This window comes from Seriola dumerili, unplaced genomic scaffold (genome assembly GCF_002260705.1).
Source record: "Seriola dumerili isolate Sdu_G_001 unplaced genomic scaffold, Sdu_1.0 BDQW01000417.1, whole genome shotgun sequence".
Taxonomy (NCBI): Eukaryota; Metazoa; Chordata; class Actinopteri; order Carangiformes; family Carangidae; genus Seriola; species Seriola dumerili.
In genome coordinates, this window is record NW_019174672.1 from 500,931 (window position 1) to 519,119 (window position 18,189).

Consider the following 18,189-nt stretch of genomic DNA (forward strand, 5'->3'; position numbering starts at 1 on the left):
TTTTTTTTTTTTTTCCAGCAAAAGCCCCTCCCCCTTTATCCTCCCATTGTCTGGCTGAATTTTTCACAGGAACACATACGGCTGCCACTGATCTGCAAACAAACTTCCTCCTTACTTCCTATTGGCTGGCATGACATGTCACCTCTGCCCTTAAAACAAAGTGACTCCCACAACAGTGCACTCCAGCGAGGAGAAAAGAGGAGGGAGGATGAGGGGTGAGGGTGGGGGAGGAGGAGGAGGATGAGGATGAGGAGGAGGAGGAGGAAGGGGAGGAGGAAGGGGAGGAGGAGGAGGAGGAGGAGGAGGAGGAGGAGGACCTCAGCTCCTCAGCTCCTCAGACGTGTTGACTGACTGCCACCTAGTGTCACATGTGGGAGCCGTGTGGGACGAACAGATGATCCGGTGTCGAACCTTCTGAACACACAAACAAACATGTAAATATAAATACACATGAATCTAAACTTTAACAGTTTGTCTGTGTTACAGTTTTAATTCCCTCGCATCTTATTTATCATGTTAATGACAGTGAATTGTGAATATTTTAATTATTAAATATTGCTTATATCTCTCAGTGATTATAATATATTATTCTAAAATATTATTCTGTTATTATTCTAAATAATATAAATATTATTCAGTCAGAACTTTTCAATTTGTGTCACTGAGGGAGTTTGTGATGTCATCATGTGAGTCTGATGTGAATCATCTACAGCTAAGTTAAATTACCTCATTATTAAAGGTTCATCTCCTCCTTCTCACTCATGTAAAAATCCTCATATAATAATAATAATAATAAACATTGTTTGTGCCTCACGTGAAAAGACAAAATAAAAACATGTCAGACGGAACATCTTTATATTTGTGGCTAATTGTAGGAAATTATCACTTGACTTGACTGTTTTAATGATTACACATGTAAACTGGAGAAGTCATCAACACATCAGTGTCGTGCTCTGTTTGGAAACTGCATCGTTCGTGTTTAATAAATAAATCAATAACCTAAAAACTAAACTTAAACACATACAAACGTTTTAAAAGCATTAATGTAAAATGAGATGTAATAATAATAAAAGAATAATAGAAAAAATAAATGAAATAAATAATTCTAATAAGTAATAAATTGATCACAGAACATCAGAGCTGGTTAAAGGTGAAGAGAAGTTTTTATCAGTCTCACTGAGCTTCTTCTTCTCTGATCTCTGTAGAGTTCTAAAGTTTAACAGCTGGAATCCAGATGTGTCCTACTCTCCTCCTATCACACTCTGCCAGTTTCATACTGCACTGTGATTGGCCCCAGTCTAGCTGTGATGTTATATGTCATAACTCCTGCAGGTACGTCCAGGTGAAAGCAGAGAGACTTTGCTCCTTCAACAAGCAGAAACACTGGTTTTCTATGTGTGTGTGTGTGTGTGTGTGTGTGTGTGTGTGCGTGTGTGTGTGTGTGATATATTCTCTATCATTTTAAATGGCCTGACTCTCCCTGACAGGCCTCAGTAACAGCCCCCCCCCTCGTGACACTCATCTGAATACACTGAGTGAAGCTCCGACAGGTCTGTGTGGGGGGAATCTGCCTATATTACAATGGGGGGCTCCTGACAGCTGCAGTGAGGTGGACTCGGCCTGGTGAGCAGGAGGTCGGCAGGCATCATGGATTTCACCGACAGGCTGACTCTCTGACAGACACACACTCCGGCTTCTACCTCAGCCTGCAGAGACGGGGGGAGGGGTCAAAGGTCACGGCTGGAAGAAGCAGCAGTGATGGGAGACTGTCACGGCCCAGCAAGCGCTGCGTTGAACTCATTCTGTCCAGACAGTAACACTCAGCTCCGGCTCCTAAATTAGACCCATCGCCGATTCATGAAAGGCAGATCTGACAGCGAGCCTGTCAAACACCCCCACCCCCCACCCCCCCACCCCGCTCATAAATAAGCCAACATGTAAAGTCAGGCCAGACAAAGGCCTCAAATTGGCCCAACGTCCCTGCTGAAAGATTGTCATGGGTTGAACATCAGCTGAGATGGAGCTGATGGATCCTCACTGGAGACAGTTGAGGAGGAAGGACTGAGATCTTTAAAGAAGGAAAGACACACTGTGAAAACACTGAACTACAGCTGAGAGTCACAGTTTTACTACGAAACTAAGTACAAAAGTTTCACTTCAAGGTAGAAAGACTCCTTCAGGACAGAGCGGTCCACATTAGTCCAGTCCGTGGCACAGGTAACAGCTCCCACTCACCTTATTAAATCAGTGATAAATCACAGTTTTTACAGCTTAATTCAGGATTGAAATGTTGCTCATTGGCCCAGACCAGGTCAGACCAGGTATTATTATTATTATTATTATTATTATTAATAATAATAAAGTAAGTACTCTCACTCTCAGCTGTAGTTCAGTGTTTTCACAGTGTATCTTTCCTTCTTTGAAGATCTCAGTCCTTCTTCCTCCACTGTGGAGTGAGGATCCATTATTATTATTATTATTATTATTATGACTAAATACAAACATGTCGTCTTGTTTTTGTTGTAAGTTACATCCATTCACAGCTGGTTTTCAGGTTGTCCGTCCATCTCATTCTCGTGAACACAATATCTCGGAGTAAATGTACTACTAAATGTGAAACTTCAGGAGCAGTTAAAAAGAAAAGGTTAGAGTTAAACATTCACTCGCAGCCAAACAGACAGATTTTCTTAATGTAGTTTTACAACTGAATTTATGTCTGATTAAAAATAAATATTACATCTTTGGAGGAAACAAGCCACTGAAATCAGCTACGGAAGCAAAAAATTTCCAATTCAAAGAAAACTACATTTCCCAGAAGGCCCCTTACATCGCACATGCGTAGTTGTATCATAACGACATGACGGACTGTTATGTTTTCAGTAGCAACCGTTACTCTGGACTGAATAAAGTCATCGTAAAAGGTAAGAAATGTTTTAAAGTAAGTACGAATTTTATGTTTTTTTAAATACGAAAACACATAAGTCACCACTGTGATATATTAGCTCAATTAGAAGAGCTAGCCGTTAGCTGCAGAGGTGAGCTAACGTTAGCTAACGTAGCTAACTCACAGTAAGTTTGAAATTAGACGGAGATGGAAAACAACAAACACTAAACCTCAGTTTTATTTTACCGCCTAAACTTCTCAGACCGACGCTGATGCATTTACTGAACATGAAGTTTTATGTGATAAATTCTACTTCACTTAAAGGATGTTACTTTTACAAAGTAACAGGATGGGATGCCAGACACTGTTTAAATCTGGCATCTTTTCTGCTCACCGACGAAATTAATGGTAAAGATTACTTCATATAAATGACTCATGACGTTGAATAATTTTTAAACAGCATCCTTCAGTTCGGCACATATTCAACTCAACAAGCAGCACGTTTCTCAGTAGAGTTTTACATTTTAGAACCTGAATGCACCGTATTGCTCCGGGTTTCTCAGCAATGATGTCTGCGGCATCGAGAAACTTTTGTTACGAAAATTGAAATAATATGAAAACGAAGAGGCTGTTGAGGAGTGTCAATTGTCAGCCGAATACATTAGAAGATACAAGCCATCAGTATTAAATATTAAATATAGTTGTTCCGTGTATCCTTTTATCTGCTCAGCGAAATCAGTCAGTTAAATGATGAATTTTAAAATGGAGTTTGGCTTAATAATATCTCCGTACACTAGCGACCGGTTTATATGAATTCAGGACTATATACCGACCCAGTGTTTGACATAATGTGTCTGTGTGTTTACTTTCAGACTGAAATATGTCCACTCTGCTCGATGAGACATCAGCTGATGTCCCGGTTAGAGACATCACAGTCAACCTGTCCCGACTTGCAGCTGGTTCTCAAGGTGTGTGATACTGTCTGTCCTCATCACAGGTGTTACTGCAGTAACCGCCTTTTGACAGAGTTGAAACCTGATTAATTGTGTTTCCTGTTACTTTCTGAACTGTGTATGGAACTGCATTTGAAAACTGTATCTGATATAAATGAAAAACATCAAGCCTAAACAAGCAGGAGAATTATTGTAGGTAAGAACCCTGTGCTGGGTAAGATAAGATAAGATAAGATAAGTTGTACTTTTGTTGATTTATGTGGAGGAAATTCAAGTTTGACACAGCAGCACAATAGAAAAAATGTAATAAGAAATAAAATCAGAGCAGAAACAGAATCTTGAATAAATAAGATGAATTAGAAATACACATACAATAACTATATATAGACACATGTATGTTTCTGTTTCCTGTCCTGTTCTACCTCACCTGTGTTCTCTAGTCATATCATTGTTGTAAAGACACTGACATCCACTGTTCATTTCTTGTCATGTTGAATCTCAGTTTATTCACCTTCATGACTTCAAAATATAAAAACAACAAAACAACAGGTGAGAATATGTTTTTGTTTTTTTCTGGTCACAGACTCGTCGCTGCATCAAAATGCTCGGGCACGACAGGACATCTCACGGGTGTCCAGGGAGGAGCTGGAGGATCGGTTCCTGCGCCTCCATGAGGAGACCCTGGTCCTCAAACAGCACATTCACAAACAGGATGACAAGATCAAGAAGTGAGAGTCACACACACACACACACACACACACACACACACACACACACACACACCATGCAGAGCTGGACCAAAGGTTTTCAGTTCACAGTGAAACACAGAGAAAATCAAATCATTTATTTATTTATTTGGATCCACCAAGGTAGCAGCTACTCTCCTGGTCCACTCAGGTAAACATGACATCATCATCCAAAACAATGTAAATTAAAATCTTAAAATGAAATAAAAACTAAAACACCAAAAAGGAACATTAAATAAAGACAAATACAAACATAAAAACTAATAATGACAATGACAAGTAGCTGCTACATGTAAACAGTCAGTAAAACATTTGATACCACGAAAAACAGCATCTACAGTGACTGAAGAAAAAAAAAGAGGTTAAAAAAATAACGAACAGATTCCTCATTAATGATCATATAGTCAGATATTATGTAGGAGACCATGTAATGTGTTCTGTGACTCTTTTTAAAAAGACTCGTTAACTGTGAAATCTCTGATGGTAAACCGTGTTTTGTGAAAGTGAAAAACAACCCTTGAAGCCTCGTATTAAAGTCGTGACCATCACTACAATATAAAAACTGATGGTTCAGGACATTTGGGATTTTAGACAGTGAAATATTTCCTATGAAACAAAGTGAAGAAAGAACATTGATTTCCCTCAGTGACCAGCCTCACGACGAGACAGTGATCCAAGTGAGTCAGAACTCATGTTTGAACAATGAGAGAAATGCATTGTTCATCACAACATCACATGTGACCAGCTGAATGTTTTGGCTTTTCAAATGATTTAAACAATTAATCCATTATTTAGATTATTATAGTTTTACTCTGAACTCTCCTTTATGTTAACATGTCAGAGTATTCTGGTCTCATGTGCCTTTAAATGTTATAAATGTCCTTTTAAAGACACATTAAAATCACAGTGGTTCAAATCTGTGCAGCACAGATGGAAATATCCTCACTGAGTTCCAAACTCCAGAAACTTTGGATCCTACATTTCCCACAATTCAACTTGATGGCATCTGTCATTAGACCACTGCAGACTTTGGAGAGTTCACAGGATGTTGAGTAACAGTGATCATTCCTCTGTCCCCTCCTCCTCCTTCAGGCTGGGCACTAAGCTGATGAGGCTGGTGAAGGACCGGGGTCGTATGGAGCAGCTGGCGGCGGGGGGGGCCCAGCCCGTCTTCAGGGTCCGGGATGTGGAGATGGAGGAGGTGATGGAGGAGCTGCAGGAGAGGGTCCGGGGGCTGCAGGCGGAGAACGAGGGGCTGAAGCAGCGGCTGCTCGTGGCCAAACAGCAGCTGATCAACTCCCAGAGCAGGAGGCTGTCGCCGTACGGACACGTCCAGTCCAGAGTCAACTCTGGACTGAAGAAGCTGAGGGACGACTCCCCCTCCCCCCCTCACACACGACCCAAGAGTGAGACACATGTTTAATATTTAATGACCTGTAAACTTATCTTAACTCATGAAGCATTGTTGAAGTGTCAGAGAGGTCAGAGGTCACATGTTTACTTCACTGTCACTGAGTTTCTGGGGCCAGTTCCACAAAACACATTAAGTTTCCAACCTTAGTCTGACACTTAAGGTTTAATTTCTCCTTAGCTGAGGGAGTTACTTAACCCTTACTTACTGTTCAGGTCAACTTTGACCCCTCTGACATTTGGCAGCAGTAAAAATACCATAAATGTCCTTTAGCCTGAAACGTTATGACTGACACTTTAATGAAGGATGAATCCTCCATGTGTTAATGTCAGAGAGGCTGTTTATACTTTCTACATAGATTCACTACAGACACTTATCATGAGGGAGCTCTTACTGTGTTGAAGTATCAACAGTGTGTATTAAGGGTGTAGCACAGAATCTCTTCTCCTTAGTTAAGGGAAAAGTTAAGGCGTTTACAGCAGTAAATTTCTACTATTTCCATGGAGAGCGCTGATTTACTGCCATTAGTGCTTGTGATAGACTAAGGACTTTGTGTAACAATTTAACTGACTTTAAGTGATTCCTGAAGTTTAAGGCTAAGATCAAGAGAAAACCTGAAATACTTCAGTGAACATTTAAAGGAAACCTACTTTAAGGAAAATCTGAACTTAAGGGGTTTCGTGTAACCGCCCCCTGGTTTTGACTCAGACCCGGTTCTGACTCAGACCCGGTCTGGACGTCACTGGCACAGACCTTTGTGTTGAACAGACTCTGGTTTCGTCTCCTGCAGGTACGAGGAGTCTGGAGGGGGGGGGCCGTCCTCCGACCGGTCAGCTGCCTCGGTACGGACACAGTCTGCTGGAGGAGGCCAGAGCCGAGATCCGCAACCTGTGAGTGCAGTGGTCCGTCAGACGGATCACCACACCTGCCTCCAGCTGTTACAGATGTTCTATATGTCTTTATTTAAACTGTCATTGATGTCGAGTAGATAAAAACACCAGTTATAAAAGAACATCAGTTAAAACAAGCAAATAAATACAATTAATAGATAATGTGATGACAAGAGTCAATTAAATCAATTAATCAATCAATGTAATCAGTCCAGTCGAGGGCCTTTAGTCTTTATTTTATGTTTTTATTTGTCTTCCAACGATGATGAAAACAAGATAATCCAGATCAAACGATTATTGTTCCGTTCTGTTTCACAACTAATTTCAAACACATTTTTTTTGAGTTGAATGCGTGGTGTTTCCAAAGTCAGTGAGTCATCGTGTTTACTAATCCTGATCTCAGTATTGATCAAAATAATGGTGATGATGATAATGGAGCAGCTCTGGTCCAGATGTTTACAGAGGCAGAGACACATCCAGTCCTCTGCTCCACAACATTAGAAGTTATTAAAACTACATCTCTCTGAAGAACGGATGTTTTGGAAACATTGAGCAGTTGTTGTTTGTGTGTGATCCAGAGAGAACGTAATCGAGTCTCAGCGCAGCCACATGGAGGAGATGGAAGGAGCGTCAGAGCTGCTGAGGGAGGCGCTGAGGAAGAAGGAGGCCGAGTACGAGGAGAGACTCCTGCAGCTCCGCCAGCAGCAGAACTCCAAACTGAGGTGTTTAGACCGAACTGACCCTTTAAAACTGTGTGTGTGTGTGTGTGTGTGTGTGTGTGTGTGTGTGTGTGTGTGTGTGTGTGTGTGTGTGTGTGTGTGAGAGAGATGTTCACTTTGTTTACACCTGACTCAGACAGTGTTGGACCTGCAGCTGAATGGGAACTATTGATCGTGTTTGTTTGGAGCTCGTTACCGAACAGTCGGCGGACACGGGTTAATGAAGCACCTGGATGATCAGTGTGTTGTTGTGGTTCTCTCTCAGGTCACATGTGAACAACAACGTGACGATGATCAAGCTGCAGAAGCAGCTGACTGACAGGTCCAACGCCGTAACAGAGCTGGAGGGTCGATTTCTGCAGCTGCAGGAGGTGAGACGATGTTTCCACAGCCTCCTCTCTCTGAGTTCAATACTCACAGATCAATACAGAGTTCAGCTGCTGGCTCTGATACAACAGGTCTGTTTTCGTTCTCTCAGTCAAATTCGTTCTCTGCTCAACTTCACCCGTTTTATTCTGTTGTTTCACACCCATCCTTCTCACAATGATTCATTCAGCTGAGGTTCATCCTCCTCTGTCGACCACTTCCTGTCTTACGGTTGAACCGTTCTCTCATCAGTTAAGAAAAAGAGTCAAAGCACAAAAACAGGAACAGACAAAGACATGATAAACATAATAAACATAAAACACAATCACGTCGACACAGTGCAGCTGCTGAACGTCACAGAATTACCCACTCGTCCGTGACTCCTCAACAGTTCACACACTCATTCAGAAATCAGTGCACTGGAGCTACAACCGAGCATCACCTCCTCCCGACGCTTCAACTCCTGCTCCTGCTCCTGCTCCCACCTTTCATTCACAAAGCTGACAGACTCCGCCCACCATGCCAATCAACAGCAGAGACACCTGAGCTACACAAATCAACGCCCGGCTCGAACAAGGACGAGCCCCGTGTGTCACAGCCTGGTTCAACAGCTGGACAACGAATATAAGCTTCAAATAATTTATTTACAAAAAGGAAAAAGAGACTTTTTATTATTGAGAAACAATAAAAAAGAAGGGCCACCTCTGTGACAACTACTAAGACATTTACAAGTCACTGACTCGTTACTGATGACCCTTCAAATATACACTTAGTGCTCACTTTATTAGGTACACCTGTGAAGTCTAAATCAGTGGTTCCCAACCTTTTCCATCTCATGTCCCACTCTCAAACATGTTGGCGGCCCACATCCATAACAACAAGAAACGTCCTCAGAGCAGTTTTTATTTTAATGATGATGTTCAAACATCAGTATCAAACATCGGTTTTATCCGACAGGAGAGATCTGATCCGTCCTCTGTCTCTGACTCTCTTTATTGGCATTTAAGGTTTTAGAGAATGTGACTCAACACTGACAACAGAGCCCCTCCCACTACAGAACCACTGCTCCTCGTTACAACCACAGTGGATCTCTGAGCTCATCACACAGACATACTGATCAATAAAATTAATCTAACAGTAAATATAGGTAAAAGAAGAGAAATCAGACAAACAAGCTCCAGTCTTCATCATGTGATCTTTGAATCACAGAGAGAGAAAACAAGAACATGATGTGGTTCAGCAGCAACATGAAGAACACTGTCTCATCACAGTGATGGGTCTTAACACGAAGAAAAGAAAACAGAGAATCAGTTTTTAAATATATATATATACGTATATAATATAAAATATATATTTTAATGTTTTTAATGTTTATTGATCAAAGTCCAATAGGTGTGCAGTAAGCTCCGCCTTCAGAGACAGAACAGGTGTTGAGTTTTGACTCAGAGTCACTCAGTCACAGACACATCAGGGTCACAGAGGTCACTGAGGAACAAGATTAACCAGAGGAGGACAGTGAACCTGGTTATTGAAATGTTGTCATATGGTTTCAGAGTCAGCTGACGCTGAAGGCCAGTCATGACGCAGCGATGCTGAAGGTGGACGAGCTGTCGGGGGAGCTGAAGGACGAGAGGCTGAAGAGTCTGGACCTGGAGAAGCAGCTGCAGAGCTGCAGCATTTCCAAGAAGAAGATGGAGCAGGTGAGTGCTGCTCTGCACCAGGACTGTGACCAGGGTTCAGAGCTCTGGTGCCGGGTCAAACCCTGCACCAGACCTCAGACTCTGATTGATCATATTGATCAAAGTTAATGGAGTGAACTCCTCACTGCACCTCGACATAGAGCTGCAACAATCAGGCGATCAAAAAGAAAATCATTTAATCATTTCAAACATTTTTAACCAATAAAATTGAAATGAAACAGAAGAAGTTTCAGTCAAACATCAGATCTGGTACCAAATCATGACGTGTCCTCCTCCCTCCTCTCCTCCTTTCTGGGAGTGTGGAGCCGGTGTCGGTTCTGGAGGGTCTGTTGAAGGCTCGGCTGAGGGTTTGTGTTCTGTGGGAGGGACGGGGAGCTAATTGTTCATTTGTGAAAGTTTCATGTGGTTGTTGTTTTGTTGGTTTTTTTGTTGTTCCTGTCTTTTGCTCTGATAGGACAGTGATGCAGTTTTCTCCTTGAAGTGGTTTAATAAAGAGACTTTGAAAACCAAAACCTCTCCTCCTGTCCTCCTCTCCTCGTCTCCTCGTCTCCTCTCCTCCTGTCCTCCTCTCCTCTCCTCCTCTCCTCGTCTCCTCGTCTCCTCTCCTCCTCTCCTCCTCTCCTCGTCTCCTCAGTTGCAGGAGCAGATCAGTGAACTGGAGCAGGAGAGGGATTTGCTGAAGGAGAACAATGAGAAGCTGGTTAACAGGTGAGAGGTCTCACTCCACTGATTGTCTCGAGACAGTGTCACTCCTCACTTTGATTAATGATCATTATAATGAGATATAATTATAATTATATACAGTATATATATATATATATACTGTATATAATGAGACATAGTTATAATAATCGTCTCTTGGTGTCTCCAGTGCCTTGGATGTGTCCCAGCAGCAGAAGTGGCAGATCCAGGAGCAGCAGCTGAAGTTACAGATCTCTCAGCTGGAGACGGCGCTGAAGGCCGACCTCGTCGACAAGAACGAGATCCTGGACAAAATCAAGGCTGAGAGAGGTTCGTTACCTCTGTGTGTTAATTACAGGACTGATGTACACGTTGTGCAGCACTGTCAGGCCCCTGGCAGATAAATATAGATCCTCAAAAATACATCACTTAATGTCTATGAAGAAATTAGTCTGTATTTTTTTAGCGTAGCAAGAATATGGCAATATGTATATATATATATATATATATATATATATATATATATGTTAACGTGAGTATTCAGACTTCGAAACTTTAGATTTCGTGTCTCTCTGAAACGGGTCGTGCTGTGAAGCCGTCACCCGTCTACAGCTGGAGCTGTGATGGATGATGGATGATGAGTCGTGACGTCATGAACATGTTTTCATCACCTGATGTTTTTCAGACACGAGCGAGAAGCTGACGGCAGAAAACCAGAGACTTCAGATCCAGTTTCTGGAGCAGAAGCAGCGACAGGAGGAGCTGAGTGAGCGTCTGAAGCTCTACAGCAGGGTGAGGAGACGCCGCTGTCTTCGTCATGATGATGATGATGATGATGAATACTTTCATCTGTACAGGAAGTAACACACACAGCTTACAAAACTCAAACTGAGACCATTACACATTTATTTTGGGACTGCGCCTCTTCCAGAAATCTTTGTAAGGAGCTGATGCTTTTCTCTCATGTCTGAAATCATTAAATAAGAGTATGTATTGTATTGTTTCCATAACTCTCATACTCAAGGTGATTATACAGGTGAATATTTGATGAACCTTGTTATTTTTTATGCAAAATGTCACATTCATAATAGAAATGTTCAAGTAATGAACCATTCTTTCCCGTTTTAAGCATAGAAATTGAAAAATATTTATCCACCATATCCACAGGTACAAATAGAGAGACACATAATGCTTGTTTACATTATGATATTTTCATTTAGCATACACTTTTCATTTTCCAAGTTTTTATTTTATTTGACTGTATTTTTCCACATGTAGTTTTTCTTTAATGTTGGTTGTTGAACTGTATATTTGTTTGTACATCCGTTTGTTCATATGTAAACTCAATACACACAGCTGATTACAGCTGAGGCCACACCTCCTGGGGGGCGTGGCCTGTAAACAGCTGACTGACTGGAGTGATGATGTGTCTTTCAGAAGGATGAGCACGACGTGTCTGAACTGACTGAAGCTCTGCTGCTGATCAAGGTGAGAGGATCAGGATCTTATCTGATGTTTGTGTTCATGTTTCCCTGCGGCTGACTGACAGTGTCGTCGTCCCCGTCCCCCCCCGTCCCCCCCCAGAGTCGTAAGTCCCAGAGGAGCGGCGACCTGGGCTTCCTGAAGGAGGTGGAGGAGGGAGGGAGCAGCTCGGTCAGAGAGCTGCGAGCCGCTCACGCTGAGACCATCCAGGAGCTGGAGAAGACCAGAAACATCCTGAGCATGCAGACCAGGATCAGCAAAGACTACAAGGTGGAGGGGGACACACGCAGACCACCAGATCCTCCCTCATCTTTTTACTCCTTGTACTTTAAACATGTTTCTTTTTCTTTTTTAGACCAAACTCATTTTAGGAATTGACAAGTTCAAACAGTACTGGTTTGACTGGTGCAGTGACTGGTGAAACTGTCACTCATCAGCAGACTGTTGGTTGATGATCATTGGCTGTTTTACCTTCAGTCTGGTTCCGAGCCGTCGGTCACATGACCACTCCAGCTTAGGTCATTCAGACGTTCGGCCTTCTGTAACTTTATGATCATTTGTGTGTTGTCACCAGTTAATTATGAGGAACTGTGCGTTAAAGTCTAAATTTGCTCTGAAGCCTCACAGTTACTGTTATTTTAACTCCTGTCATGGAAGTGTCCTGATGAGGTGTCTCCGTGGTAACGTGCAGGTGGAGCTGGAGGCTGTGACACAGAAGATGAACAGTGATAAAGTGGAGTATGAGCAGCAGCTGGAACGACAGGCTCATCTGTTGGACACGAAGACGGCAAAGATCAAGAAACTAGAAGGTAAGAAACTCCTCCTGTGACTGATTGTTAAACACCAGCTAAAACCAAATGTAGTTCAACTCCACGCTGCCCTGCTCTGTAGCTCTGAAGAGGGGAGGAGTGTGGCGGCTGCTCAGGTGTGTTGGTCCCTGCAGGAAACGTCTCACTGATGTTTCTCTGACATGATGATGACGAAGGTCCGAGCAGCTCAACCCTGAAGGAGAAACTCAACATTTCACAAACAAACAGCCAATCAGAGCTTCACAGCAATGATTTCATTAACCTTGACAACAGACCCATCCGTCGATTGGCTGAAAACAACAACACATACCTGTTCATCTGCATGTAAAGCAGGAAGTGAGATCTGATCACAGGGGGGCAATCGAGACGCATTTTACAGCAGGTGTGAACTGACGAACTCAGAGCTGATGATAAAGACCAGGTTTACACCAGATGTTTCTCTGAGGCCCCTCCTCCTCTGGTCAGGTGTCCTCTGTCTCTGATGACTTGTCTGACTGTCTCCTGTCCGTCTCCTCAGCTCAGCTCAGAGACGTCGCCTACGGCACCAAAACCTACGTCTTCAAACCGGACGTCACCGACGAGGACGAGTTTGATGAAGCTCTTCACCTGGAGCGAGGAGAGAACGTCCTGGAGCTGCAGATAGTCGGCGCAACGCTGACCCCGTCTGCCCTGGAGGCTCTGGGCGACGCTGAGCCCTCCACCTTCTGTACGTACTCCTTCTACCTGTTCGAGCTGCACGCCACGCCGGTGGTGACAGGCGTCAGACCCGTCTACGGCTTCACGTCCAGGTACGTGGTGAGCGTTGATGACCGCTTCCTGGACTACCTCAGCAGATCCTCCGTCACTGTGGAGCTGCATCAGGCCCTGGGTCTGGATTGGAGGACGCTGGGCTCCGGACGGCTGAGACTGCAGCAGCTGCTGGAGCATGATGGGAAAGTCCACGGGACCGTCCCGCTGGTCGGTGAGTGACACAGACAGGTTCAAACCTGTTTCCTTCCTGGAGGCAGTTTGTCGAGTAAAGAAGCAGGTCCGGTTCCAGGTCCGGGTCCGTGTCGCCACGGGTTTCAGGTTCAGGGGTCTTCAACACTGACGACATGTTTCCCGCCTCAGGAGCAGCTGATGAGCTGAGGTCTGTGGGCTCGGTAGATTACTGGCTGAGACTGAGGATCCCCATGACAGAGAGCGTCCTCCTCTACAGGGAGAAGGTGAAGGCTGTGGGCCACATCCACTCAGCCCCGACTGAAGGAGCACAGGTACCTGCTCCTCACACTTTATTAAAACCTCAGCTCCAGTCCACGTGTCCGTCAGTAATAATCACATCACCACGGTAACAGCAGCAGCATCACTGAACACCAGAGGATCTGCAGCCTTCAGGTGTGACTCTACCTGTAACGTCACAGAGAAAACATACTGCAAGTGTGAGAGGTCAAAGTTGAACCGGTCTGTGAGTCAGTATTAACTCCACAGCCTCTGGTCATGTGACCACATGTCACACAAGCCATTGAGTTATCATCACTGAAGTCATGCTTCAATACTTAACTGAACATTTTAAGGAGATCCTAAGGAGACGACTCGGAGCAACTGGCCCCAGGTTTTTATAACGATAAAGAACCAGACCATCACATGGAAGAACAGGACCCAGTCAGTATTGATATTTAGATAATCAATGATCAGTTTAGTTTCTGATCAATATTTAGTTGACTGACGAACAGTGACTGTGGTACGAGGTTCAGCCTGTAGAAATTAAATCAATCAATCTCCTGTCTCCTGTCTCCTGTCTCCTCTCTCCTCTCTCCTCTCTCCTGTCTCCTCTCTCCTCTCTCCTGTCTCCTGTCTCCTCTCTCCTCTCTCCTCTCTCCTCTCTCCTCTCTCCTCTCTCCTCTCTCCTGTCTCCTCTCTCCTCTCTCCTCTCTCCTCTCTCCTCTCCTCCCTCCTCCCTCCTCTCTCCTCTCTCCTATCTCCTGTCTCCTGTCTCCTCTCTCCTCTCTCTTGTCTCCTCTCTCCTCTCTCCTCTCTCCTCTCTCCTATCTCCTCTCTCCTGTCTCCTGTCTCCTCTCTCCTATCTCCTGTCTCCTGTCTCCTGTCTCCTCTCTCCTGTCTCCTCTCTCCTGTCTCCTGTCTCCTGTCTCAGCTGCAGTCTTCGAGCAGCAGCAGCAGCTGGAACCAGCTGTTCGTCACGGTCCACAGCTGTCGAGACCTCCGGTCCAGATCATCCCAGCGTCCCAGTCCCTACGTGGTCTACAAGTTCTTCGACTTCTCTGACTCCCCCAGCGCCACCGTCCCCGACAACTGTGACCCCCACTTCGATGACCTCAGGTCCTACTCGGTCCTGATGGACGGGGGTCTGGACCGGTACCTGAGGTCTGAGGTCCTGCAGTTCTACGTGTTCGACTACAAGGAGGAGCAGATGGACACGTACCTGGGGAAGACCAGAGTCCCTCTGCTGCCTCTGGCTCAGGACCACAGGGTCACAGGTGAGGCTCACCTGTGTGTGTGGGACTCTGGTCTCACTCAGCATGTCTTCTGTCGTGTGGCGGAGCAGAGCTGCAGTAATTAGTCACTTAATTGATTAGAGAATCTCAGGTCTTTTATTTTTGAGTTTTGAATTGAAGACGTCAGTTTTCAGTTTTTCTGATCTTCTACAGATCAAAAGATTAATAAAGCAAATAATGAACAGATGAATCAATAATGCAGGTTATTGATTATTGTTTGGCTCTTTGAGGCTGTGTGTGTTAGTGAAGGTCACATGGAGGGTTTCAGCTGCTCCGTAAACAGCTGCTTTACATTCACATCAAATCTGTTGTTGAGATCAACTGTCTGATTTCAGATCAATACAATGGATTGATTTTATTTATATAATGATTTATGTTATTGATTAATAACATAAACACACTCAGGTGTGTCTCTGTACGAGACATCTGCACCTGCTGANTTATAATAATAATAATAATAATTTGAAATATAAATTATAATATAACATCAATATAAATGTATGAGCCACATGAAATTAAACAACATTTTAATCCCAGATTTAAAGAACTGAACAGAGTTTGTTCTGAATGTTTCTCTCCTGTTGACTGATTCTTCTTCATGGTTTATCTCAGAGTGTGAGGACTCAGGTGTGTCTCTGTACGAGACATCTGCACCTGCTGAGGTGGTTGAGGACGTCTCACCTGTCCTCTGATGTAGTTTGTCTTGTTTGTCCTTCAGGTGTGTTTGAGCTGACCGATCCCTCTGGACTCCCCGCCGGACACATACAGGTAACCCTGAAGTGGAAGTTCACCTACCACGCTGTAGAGGAGGAAACGGCAGAGCTGAAGAACGAGCACGGTGATGAAGAGGAGAGAGATGAACAACTTCAGGACAGAGACCTGGAAGAGATACTGCAGGAGGAGGACAAAGATCCTCCTCCTCTCTCCTCCCTCCCTCGTGTTGCTGCAGCTAAGGTGAGGAGATGAATCAACGACATCACAGATCCTGGTGAAGTGATTTAAACAGACACAGACGTCCACACAGGTGATCTGTCCACAGGCCGGATGTTCAGACAGTGAAGACAGAGCTGCAGCAAAGATACAGACACATGTTCATCCTGCATGAACCAGCTGATACATGTTTTATTCTTCCTCTTCTCTCCGTCAGGCCCCGCTGCCAAAACTCAGACAGAAGACACAGGTGAAAGACGCACAGGCTGCCAAGAGAGTCACCTTCATAGAGTCGAGAGCTGCAGACGAGCAGGTGAGAAGACGTTAGTTTCCTGTTCTATCACAGACTGATCGAGAGTCTGTTCACCTCTCCTGCTCCTGATACACCTGAGAAACAAACAGCTGAGCTGATGTGAACAACGTGGACAGAGAAACAGAAACATACTGTACATGAAACCAGCTGACTCTAGACTGAACCTGGTCTCATCTGGTCAGGTGTTTCTGTATTAGAGGTTTGGACAGTAGAGTCAGACTGAAGTGAAATAATATAAACCAGTTTATTGTTTTATTGTGTTCTTCTGTTAGCATGAGGACAGGAGCTCAGCAGGCAGGAGAGAGACGACATCATCACCTGGTGAACAGGTAAACTTACACAGACTGAAACATTCCTCTGTTCTCACATAATCTACAGTAAAGTGAGGGATAGGTGAAGGTCTGAGTACTTCCTGTACACTCTGTCACCGTGTGTTACTGTGTGTTACTGTGTGGTATTGTGTGTTATTGTGTGTTATTGTGTGTTACTGTGTGTGTTACTGTGGGTGTTACTGTGTGTGTTACTGTGTGAGTTACTGTGTGTTACTGTGTGTTACTGGGTGTGTTACTGTGGGTTACTGTGTGTGTTACTGTGTGTGTTATTGTGTGTTACTGTGTGTGTTACTGTGGGTGTTACTGTGTGTGTTACTGTGTGAGTTACTGTGTGTTACTGTGTGTTACTGGGTGTGTTACTGTGGGTTACTGTGTGTGTTACTGTGTGTGTTATTGTGTGTTACTGTGTGTGTTACTGTGGGTGTTACTGTGTGTGTTACTGTGTGAGTTACTGTGTGTTACTGTGTGTTACTGGGTGTGTTACTGTGGGTTACTGTGTGTGTTACTGTGTGTGTTATTGTGTGTTACTGTGTGTGTTACTGTGGGTGTTACTGTGTGTGTTACTGTGTGAGTTACTGTGTGTTACTGTGTGTTACTGGGTGTGTTACTGTGGGTTACTGTGTGTGTTACTGTGTGTGTTATTGTGTGTTACTGTGTGTGTTACTGTGGGTGTTACTGTGTGTGTTACTGTGTGAGTTACTGTGTGTTACTGTGTGTTACTGGGTGTGTTACTGTGGGTTACTGTGTGTGTTACTGTGTGTGTTATTGTGTGTTACTGTGTGTGTTACTGTGGGTGTTACTGTGTGTGTTACTGTGTGAGTTACTGTGTGTTACTGTGTGTTACTGGGTGTGTTACTGTGGGTTACTGTGTGTGTTACTGTGTGTGTTATTGTGTGTTACTGTGTGTGTTACTGTGGGTGTTACTGTGTGTGTTACTGTGTGAGTTACTGTGTGTTACTGTGTGTTACTGGGTGTGTTACTGTGGGTTACTGTGTGTGTTACTGTGTGTGTTATTGTGTGTTACTGTGTGTGTTACTGTGGGTGTTACTGTGTGTGTTACTGTGTGAGTTACTGTGTGTTACTGTGTGTTACTGGGTGTGTTACTGTGGGTTACTGTGTGTGTTACTGTGTGTGTTATTGTGTGTTACTGTGTGTGTTACTGTGGGTGTTACTGTGTGTGTTACTGTGTGAGTTACTGTGTGTTACTGTGTGTTACTGGGTGTGTTACTGTGGGTTACTGTGTGTGTTACTGTGTGTGTTATTGTGTGTTACTGTGTGTGTTACTGTGGGTGTTACTGTGTGTGTTACTGTGTGAGTTACTGTGTGTTACTGTGTGTTACTGGGTGTGTTACTGTGGGTTACTGTGTGTGTTACTGTGTGTGTTATTGTGTGTTACTGTGTGTGTTACTGTGGGTGTTACTGTGTGTGTTACTGTGTGAGTTACTGTGTGTTACTGTGTGTTACTGTGTGTTATTGTGTGT

General features: G+C 43.9%; 2 protein-coding genes across 2 annotated transcripts in view; both read left to right on the top strand.

Moving 5' to 3' along the window:
• The first annotated feature begins 2,848 nt into the window (after positions 1-2,848).
• Positions 2,849-4,569, top strand: LOC111233749 (protein fantom-like). Its single transcript, XM_022761637.1, has 3 exons — positions 2,849-2,921; positions 3,757-3,852; positions 4,421-4,569. Exons 2-3 carry the CDS (start codon positions 3,765-3,767, stop codon positions 4,567-4,569), a joined length of 237 nt encoding a protein of 78 aa, XP_022617358.1. The 5' UTR covers positions 2,849-2,921; positions 3,757-3,764.
• Positions 4,570-5,628: 1,059 nt separating this feature from the next.
• The window catches only part of LOC111233737 (protein fantom-like), a 19,266-nt gene continuing 6,705 nt past the window's right edge, over positions 5,629-18,189 (top strand). The window contains exons 1-16 of the mRNA XM_022761621.1: positions 5,629-5,989; positions 6,785-6,884; positions 7,463-7,606; positions 7,869-7,974; positions 9,523-9,669; positions 10,304-10,377; positions 10,541-10,680; positions 11,036-11,142; positions 11,788-11,838; positions 11,935-12,102; positions 12,524-12,641; positions 13,159-13,602; positions 13,710-13,894; positions 14,773-15,115; positions 15,852-16,087; positions 16,281-16,376. Coding sequence (XP_022617342.1) covers positions 5,629-5,989; positions 6,785-6,884; positions 7,463-7,606; positions 7,869-7,974; positions 9,523-9,669; positions 10,304-10,377; positions 10,541-10,680; positions 11,036-11,142; positions 11,788-11,838; positions 11,935-12,102; positions 12,524-12,641; positions 13,159-13,602; positions 13,710-13,894; positions 14,773-15,115; positions 15,852-16,087; positions 16,281-16,376 — 2,820 coding nt within the window. The remainder of the gene's footprint in view (positions 5,990-6,784; positions 6,885-7,462; positions 7,607-7,868; positions 7,975-9,522; positions 9,670-10,303; positions 10,378-10,540; positions 10,681-11,035; positions 11,143-11,787; positions 11,839-11,934; positions 12,103-12,523; positions 12,642-13,158; positions 13,603-13,709; positions 13,895-14,772; positions 15,116-15,851; positions 16,088-16,280; positions 16,377-18,189) is intronic.